The following is an 8,404-nucleotide window of genomic DNA, read 5'->3' as shown; positions in this document are numbered from 1 at the left end:
TGATAGTAAATTAGAAACTAACTTACTTTGATCGTTACGTTCTACGAGAATAAAGTATGAAACATGAGGAACTGAAAATAATGATTCTAAAAATTAGAAATTAAATCACTAACAATTAGAAGTATGAAAACAAGCTAACTTAGAGTAAATTATCATTTTACCCTCGACAAGTGGGAAAAAGACCATTTTACCCCTAACTTAAAGATTTCACATCTTAACTCCACAAATTTCTAAAACTTACATTCCTCATTTAAATTTTGTCCTAAACTCAAATATCAACTTAGAAAACTTTAAAACAAATCACAACTATGGAAAATATACTATGGCCGAAACATCCATAGGTCATTTCTCTTAATTTTTGTTGCAGATCCTTCCAACTTCAAAACTCATACTTAAACCAAAATTTTACAACAAAGATCTTTCTATCCTAAGTTTAAAACCATCCTTAAAACATTAATTTAAAAAAAGCTAATAATAGACATAAAAAATTACAAAATAACACTTGGAGTTTTTCATTTTACACTTAGTTTCAAAACAGAAACTTTTTTCTTAACTAGCTTGGATCAATCTCTTGATCCATGGTTTAAAAAGATGAGATCTTCAAACTAAAAAATCACATGGTTTAAAACTGTGTCCTAAATAAGATCCAACCACCAAACTTACAATCACATGGTTAAAAGTCAATAAAACATGGATCTAACCCAAGAACATCAAATCTTAGACCTAACCGAAATCCTCTTGCATAGAAAAATCATATCTTCAAAAATAATACTAAATATCTTCAAAATAAAATCCTAACTTGAAAATAAGAGACTTAGAATCATCACATAAAAATATCAAGGCCTTTAGAGTAAGTTTAGACTACTAAATATTATAACTTTCTCAAAACAAAAACTGTTTTTCCACTTTCACTTTTCAAGTTTTTAGATCTAAGGAAATCTATCATCAAAAGCTTTATTAATACAATAAAAACTCAATCCAAAATCATAAACACATGCTAACAAAACTAAATTAAATTTTCAGACCAAGATATGTCCATTAGCTTTGTCAAAAACTCCAAAACATAACAAATTGTCCACTTTTATGCCTACAAAGACCTTTCCATGGTTAAAAATACTTTTGACCAATCAAATGACCACTAAATGAGAGGAATAATATATCCACGAAAACTAAACTCAAAGAGGAACAACTTTCATGAAGGAGTTATCTTGCTAAAATACATACAAAGGGTTTAAAATCTCCACGTAAAAGACCCATAAATCTTTCCGAGAGAGCTCTTTTGGGTTTCTCTCTAAGAATGGGGTGAAGAAGTGATGAAAAAGAGTGAAGTGTGTCTTGCATGACTTTAGAATTCTAGAGGGGGGAGGTATGGGCTTGAATTACCCTTGATTGGAGGTGGCTATGTGACATAAAGTAGAGAATAGTGCAAGGATCAAATGACTGACTGCAGAAGTTGTGAGGTATAGAGGTTGATGAGGTGGATTTCTCCTTCACATCAAGGCACTAGTGGGTGCAGCCAGGGGTAGTGGATGGCCTACCATGTGGGGGAGGAATCTTCTTCAAGAAACTTTGCCAAGGTGGCCAAATTCGTGGGCCTTGGTGGGCTTCAACTTGGGGTTTAAAGGGGGTTTGGTTAGGGTTTGGGATGCTATTAAGCCCAAATCTAATTTTTCTTGGCCCAATCAATTTTTCAAGATTTAAAAGGTTAGATAATAATGTCATAACAAGGATTTGGTGAATTAATAGAATGTAAAAATGATTTAATCAAGTGAATTAAATACAATGCTAGAAATTGGATAAAAAATGGTTTGAAGGCCAATTTTAGGATTTGGGGAAACCGTTTAGGGTTTCAGTTTCAACCACGCTTTTTGGGTCTCAATTGGATTCCAACCATTTAGGGTTGAAACCCTCTTTGATCTGGCTCAATTTGGTCGATCAGGTGAAAGAATAGGGTTTTGTTTAGGTGGCATGATCTCACACCTTAATTTCCTTCACAAATCTATCTAATGGTTCCTTTTTGTGCCAAGTGTCTAATACTATTCACCAAGTGGCTAAAATCTTGTTAAGTGTACAAATAAAACTTTTCTAATCTAATTTGGACATTCCACATTGTGATTTTAAAAACACTACGTTAGGTGTTACTATGGAGGTCGCTATTCACTCTGGGTAGATGAAAAATAAAATTTGCATTGAAAAATCTTAAATATTCATACAAACCTAACTATGCAATTTGTTTACCAAAATTATACCCCAAAGTGCCTCAAAAAAGCAAAATGCGTTTTCGAATAAGCATATTGTCCAAAAATTGAAAATGAAATTATTGCGTCATAAAATCTTAAATAATCAACTGAGACAATTGGCACAGACCATAACATATTCTGACACTCTAACTACCTCAAAAAAATAAAATCACACATCTTGCACCATGGTGAACGATAACACTGACTATGCTGACAAACTAAAATCTATGCGATTAGTCGATTCGTAAAAACTTACAGGGTTTTCATGAGGTTCCTAAAGTCTATAGAAATTTTACCAGTGAATTTCTAATGGACTGTTATAGTTATTAAATGATTGGAAAACTATTTGTTATATTTCACTTATTTGTTAATCATTATATAACACATCATGAGATGTTTAGAAGATGATAATTGAAATGATGATAAATTCATTTTTCTAACCAATATAGATAAGAGCTTTCATTCCTTAATGCTGAAAAATATATGATCAATGTGTGTGTATATATATACACGTACATATTTAGAGAAAAAAAGGTTAAAATAAACTTAAGAACAAATTAAGAAAAATCATGCATAGGACTAAAAATATAAAAGTCTTGAAGAGCACTACAAGAAAAGTATACAGAGATTCCCCAGTTGGATTCGTAAAGCGTATCAGTTTATCTCATCATCACAACTTTCCCAAAATCTCACACAAAATATAATAAACAATTCAACTTTTTTCAAATTCCAATTCAATCTTTTCAAATCTCAAATCAATAATAATATTAAAAAATAACATTCTAACAATATTTTATTCAACCTTCATCTTTCATCTAAAATCATCTCATCCCATCTCTGAATCAAAACTAACCTTAATAGTACTAATATTTTTGCTTTTCAAAAAGTTAGAACAAATTCTTGAAATTTTAAATGTAAGAAAAATTCAAAGTTTCTATCGCATTTAGGATTAGATTGTAACAATTAGAACCTAGAATTTTTTTTTTGAATGAGTAATGAGGGAGTTATTTTATTTATTTTTTTCTTGGAGAAAATGATCATTTTTTGAAAAAATTTAAATACACGACTCCTTTTTTTTTTTTTTAAATGTTGGAAATGGAGAACCATATATATGGGTTCAGTATTGCCCATAAAAGCAAAAGCATTGAGAATCTGAAGTTGAACTCCAATTAGAATTTTGCCAGACAAGTTGTTATTAGATCAGAAGTCCAAATGACTTGAAAAGCTTAAATTGGAAATGCAGCTCGTTGCAACTTCACTATGAAGTTAATTAGTTTCTAGAGAAATCAATAGAATGTATTTAATGATAATTTCATGTTAATTTGTCATCTTGGGATCGATGGACATGATTAATCATGAAGCTTGTTGCAATATTTATAAAAGAAGCAACCAACTAGTAGCTAGCAAATCTCAGCTTTGACTTGATTCTTCTTTATTGATCTTAGCTTTAATTATTAGACTAAGACCAAAAGTCTTCTCTTTTTATTTCTTCTTTAATACTCTTGGACTGGATTGCATGCTAAGAGATGATGACTATCTTAATTTGCAAGGTGGTTTAAATTGGCTGGCTAGATAAATTAGAAAAATTTCTTCTAATTGCCAAATTGGCCAGATAAAGTTAAATTATTTATTATATTTTATATGAAAATTTTCAAAAGTTGTAATGAATCATGATGAGATGAGATGAAATACTTTTCTAATCCAAACAGGGCCTATTTAAAATTACATCCATTGAAAAATATTTAGAAATAATTAGTCTAAGATAAAATAATTGTCTTTTGATCGATACAATATATTGAAAAAAATAAAAGTACAACTAATCCACTAAAAAAATAAAAACAAAATGATCTTGATGTATTATATATAGTATCACGACTAGCTTATTGAAATGATGTAGATGTCTCCTCCTACCTGGATCACTGGTAAATCATGAACAAATATTAGTTTTGAATGGTAAAACAACATTATTCAAAATTATATTAACAAGAAATTAAAATTAGTTCCTCCACACATCTTGTTAGAAAACCTACCATTTTGAACAAAAGGGCCAAATAAAAAGAGGGGACTAAAATAATTTTGCATAAGAGATAAACCATTAAATATACTATGTACCTGATCATGAACAGACTTACTAAAGCCAAATTCAACATAAGAATATGTAAAAACTAATATTTCCTATATAATCTAAGGATGGTGAGATTTTTAACAGATAATTCAAGGGATGCAAGTTGAAGTCTTAAAGTATAAAGACATGCTAACAATTATATATTCATACTATAATATACTGACATATAAAGCATATATATATATATATATATTCCTACTCTATGTGGTGAAGGATTTCACTAATTTATGAATAATATGAATATAAAATACAGGGAGAAGACTTTTACCTTATAATTTAACTTTAAAAAGTGAGCATACATAGAGTTGCTGCCACGTGTAGCATCATTCGAGCATTGGAAGTGAGACGTTTCATTATATACCGTATGTTTAGCACTGACATGAAACACACTCCCCAAAAACCTCCAATGAATCCAAGAGTTGCAGCAACATAAAATCCTTTCGTTATAAATCTATCATCATTGTTTTCCTGACCATTCTGATTCTTGTCGCCTCGAGGGTTAAGGTAGGTTGGATGAAGATCGTCTGTACACTTGTTTGGAAGTGGAGAGCCACATAGTTTAGGATTTCCCAAAAATGCAGAAGCATCGAGGCTTTGTATTTGAGTTCCTGTTGGGATTTTGCCTGATAAGTTGTTGGTGGACAAGTCCAACTGGCTGAGAAAACTTAAGTTGGAAATGCTCATTGGGATTTCACCATAAAGTTGGTTTCTAGATAAATCAAGACACTGCAAATTTCTCAACAAACCAATCTTCGGAGTGATTAATCCAGATAAATTGTTTCTCGATAAATTCAAGGCGACTAATTCTGTAAGATTAGTAATTCCTTCTGGAATCTCTCCATGTAATTTGTTAATTGAAAGATCAATTATCTTCACAAGTCCCAAGGTATTTTTGAACACAAACTCTCTTCCTTTCCATACCAAGAATGCATAGTCTATATAAGATCTACTTGCATTATATGCATAAATGGCACTTGAGATTGTATCCATTGTACGAGACATTGCACTCAGGTTGGAGATACATTCTGGAATAGTTCCCTCGATCTTGTTCAAAGAAATGTCCAAGATTTGAATGTATGATAGATGACATAGGCTTAAAGGAAAACTTCCATAAAGCTGATTAGATCGTAGGTTAAGAATAACCAAATTTGAAAAACTATCACCAATCCATGGAGGTATCGTTCCAGACAAGTTATTTGCTCCCAAGTCAATGGTTATTAACTCGCTACATTTCTTAAGAGACATCGGAATCTTTCCCACAAGTCCATTGTTGCTCAAATGCAAAAATTGAATCGAGACTAGGGAGCCCATTGAGTCTGGTATTTTCCCATAAAAATTGTTGTTGGCCAAATTAAGAACAACCAAGTCACGAATGTACATCCAACAATCTGGAAGCTCTCCAGACAGTGTATTGTTTGAGAGGTTTAAAGACTCCAATAACATTGGAGTATTGAGTTCACATAGGAAAGAAATGGGCCCAGAAAACCTATTACTCGATAGGTCTAGTGATAACACATTCAATAAAAAATGTGGGATTGAACCGTCAAAAAGGTTGGCGCTTAAATCTACAACAACAACCTCATCAAATCTGGAAGATGACAAGTCTGGCAAGTTTCCATGCAACTGATTGTTATACATAGATAAAGAAGATAACCTGGGAGGGAAGTCCCAAAACCAAGTTGGAATAGTGTCAGAAATTCCAGCATTAGAAATATCAAGCACCTGATAATTCTTTTGACTTTGAAGCCACTTTGGGAAAGCTAGTCCCAATCTGCAAGAGCTCAAAGAAATAACATCCAGTTGGAATGGTGGAACCCAATCGTCGCTGAATCTCAAAATCAAAGAATTTAACCCCAAATATAACACTTTCAGCTTGATGAGATTTGAAAAATGGGCTTCATGGATCACCCCAGTGAGGGAATTGTTATCAACCTCCAAGGTCTCAAGATTGGATAAGTTTCCAATACTCTCAGGCAATGGCCCCGTGAATCTATTGTTCCATACAGAAAATTCTCGCAAAGAGCCCACCAAGCAACCTGACGCATTACTCATAAATTTGTAAAGGTTTCCACTGAGACGGTTATTATGAAGATACAATGAATCTAAGGAACATAAATTCCAAAAAGATCTTGGAATGCCACCAACAAGTTGATTTCCAGCAAGATTTAGTGTTTGAAGTGAATTTAGGCTACCAAAAGCATCTGGAATGGAGCATTCATGTAACCATTTAATAGAACTAAGGTACAGGTCAATAAGGCTTGTAGTGGAGTTGAACAACCAATGAAATATTGAGCAGGTGAAATAATTGTGAGAAAGGTCTAGAAATAGAAGTTGTGATGGGGTGCTAGCATTGATAGAAAGCAACTGAGGAGTTGTTAATGTGGAGAGACTGCAACCCCTTAGACTCAAGTGTGTCAAAAAAGGGAGCATCATAACCTTGTTGGGCCAATTGACTACCTGGCTGAGGTTGACCCGACTCATATCCAAATGTGTTAAAGCTGAAAGATGAATTAACCAATCAAGATTATCTGCCTTTACCAGATCATAATTGTAAGAAAGATCTAGAAATAGAAGTTGTGATGAGAAATTAGCATTGATGGAAAGCAATTGACGAGTCGTTAATGTGGAGAGACTACAACCGCTTAGACTCAAGTGTGTCAAAGAAGGGAGCACCATAACTTTGTTGGGCCAATTGACTATCCGGCTGAGGTTGACCCAACTCATATCCAAATGTGTTAAAGCTGAAAGATGAATTAACCAATCAAGATTATCTGCCTTTACCAGATCATAATTGTAAGAAAGATCTAGAAATAGAAGTTGTGATAAGGAATTAGCATTGATGGAAAGCAACTGAGGAGGAGTCGTTAATGTGGAGAGACTGCAATCCCTTAGACTCAAGTGTGTCAAAGAAGGGAGCATCATAACTTTGTTGGGCCAATTGACTACCCGGCTGAGGTTGACCCAGCTCATATCCAAATATGTTAAAGATGAAAGATGAATTAACCAATCAAGATTATGTGCCTCCGTCAAATCATAATTCCACCTGAGATCAAGAGAAATCAATCTCGAGAGATTTCCAAATTGTTGTGGAATGGCTCCGGCTATATTGGTGCTTGAAAGATTGAGATATTGTAATCTAGTGAGTGAGCCAATAAAATCGGGGAAGGGTTTCCCGGAAAAGTTATTGTAACTTAAGTCCAGATGAATCAAATACTGCAATCTAAGTAATGAAGAGCTTATCTCACCTTCTAGATATTTTGTTGCAGGTTCAGGATACCTCAAATAATAATCTGATCGGAGATCAAGCATAACAACATGACCTGTTTTGTTGCTGCATTTAATTCCTTCCCACTTGCAACAATCTTCATCATTGGACCAAGACGACAGCCAATGATAATGATCAACAAGGAGTTGTTTGAATTGGAGCAGTGCTTGCCGCTCTTCTTCTATGCATCTGACTTTAGAATCACGCAAATCGAAACTAAATCCAAATTTTGTTGCATTACATGATAAGAGTGCAAGTAGAAGCAGAAATTGGAGATAACAAGCTCTCATTGTTTTACTCTCAATTTGGAACACTCACAAGAGATATTGTATCTTAATGCAAGTACTAATGGTTTTGATATCTCAAAGAGAACTAATCAATTTATATTTATACTAGTTTTATGTACGTAGGTATAGATAGATTTTGCCAGGAACATAAATAAAGTAGTTGAAACCGTGTGGGGCCTTGAACTCCAAGCTAGGACCTACATGATAGCTAACAAACCACTAAATAATAAAAACTAATGTTTTTATTCGTCTGAAAAAACAGAACAGAATTGTTTTTATTTATATATATATTATATAAATGTTGTAGCTATCATTGCGTGTTCTGTGTCTTATATTAATTTATTAGAAATGTAAGCTAACAGATAAAGGAGTACTACTTCTCATGTGTTTGTTTTGCTCAAATGCCAGTCTCATTCAACTCTTTAGCAGTCGTCAATATTGATTTTAGATTAGATTCCAATTCCACGCAAAGCTCACTAGCTCGAAT

At 33.2% G+C, this 8,404-nt stretch overlaps 1 protein-coding gene across 2 annotated transcripts; it reads right to left on the bottom strand.

Annotated features, from left to right (window-relative positions):
• Positions 1–3,307: 3,307 nt before the first annotated feature.
• On the bottom strand, positions 3,308–8,009 carry LOC122275379 (receptor-like protein EIX1). Of its 2 annotated transcripts, XM_043084408.1 has the most exons (3): positions 7,611–8,009; positions 4,634–6,401; positions 3,920–4,159 (listed from the first exon to the last, which is right to left on the bottom strand). In XM_043084408.1, exons 1-2 carry the CDS (start codon positions 7,918–7,920, stop codon positions 4,648–4,650), a joined length of 2,064 nt encoding a protein of 687 aa, XP_042940342.1. In that variant the 5' UTR covers positions 7,921–8,009; the 3' UTR covers positions 3,920–4,159; positions 4,634–4,647. The 2 variants fall into 2 exon arrangements, with proteins under 2 accessions (XP_042940341.1, XP_042940342.1); XM_043084407.1 differs by having other exon boundaries at positions 3,308–4,159; positions 4,634–8,009.
• Between the last annotated feature and the right edge of the window lie 395 nt (positions 8,010–8,404).

Source organism: Carya illinoinensis, chromosome 9 (assembly GCF_018687715.1).
Source record: "Carya illinoinensis cultivar Pawnee chromosome 9, C.illinoinensisPawnee_v1, whole genome shotgun sequence".
In the NCBI taxonomy this organism is placed as follows: domain Eukaryota; kingdom Viridiplantae; phylum Streptophyta; class Magnoliopsida; order Fagales; family Juglandaceae; genus Carya; species Carya illinoinensis.
This window is presented reverse-complemented; position numbering and strand designations above follow the sequence as displayed.

Coding starts and splice junctions, on each gene's coding strand:
- LOC122275379 (XM_043084407.1), bottom strand. CDS start 7,920: ATGAGAGCTTGTTATCTCCAATTTCTGCTTCTACTTGCACTCTTATCA.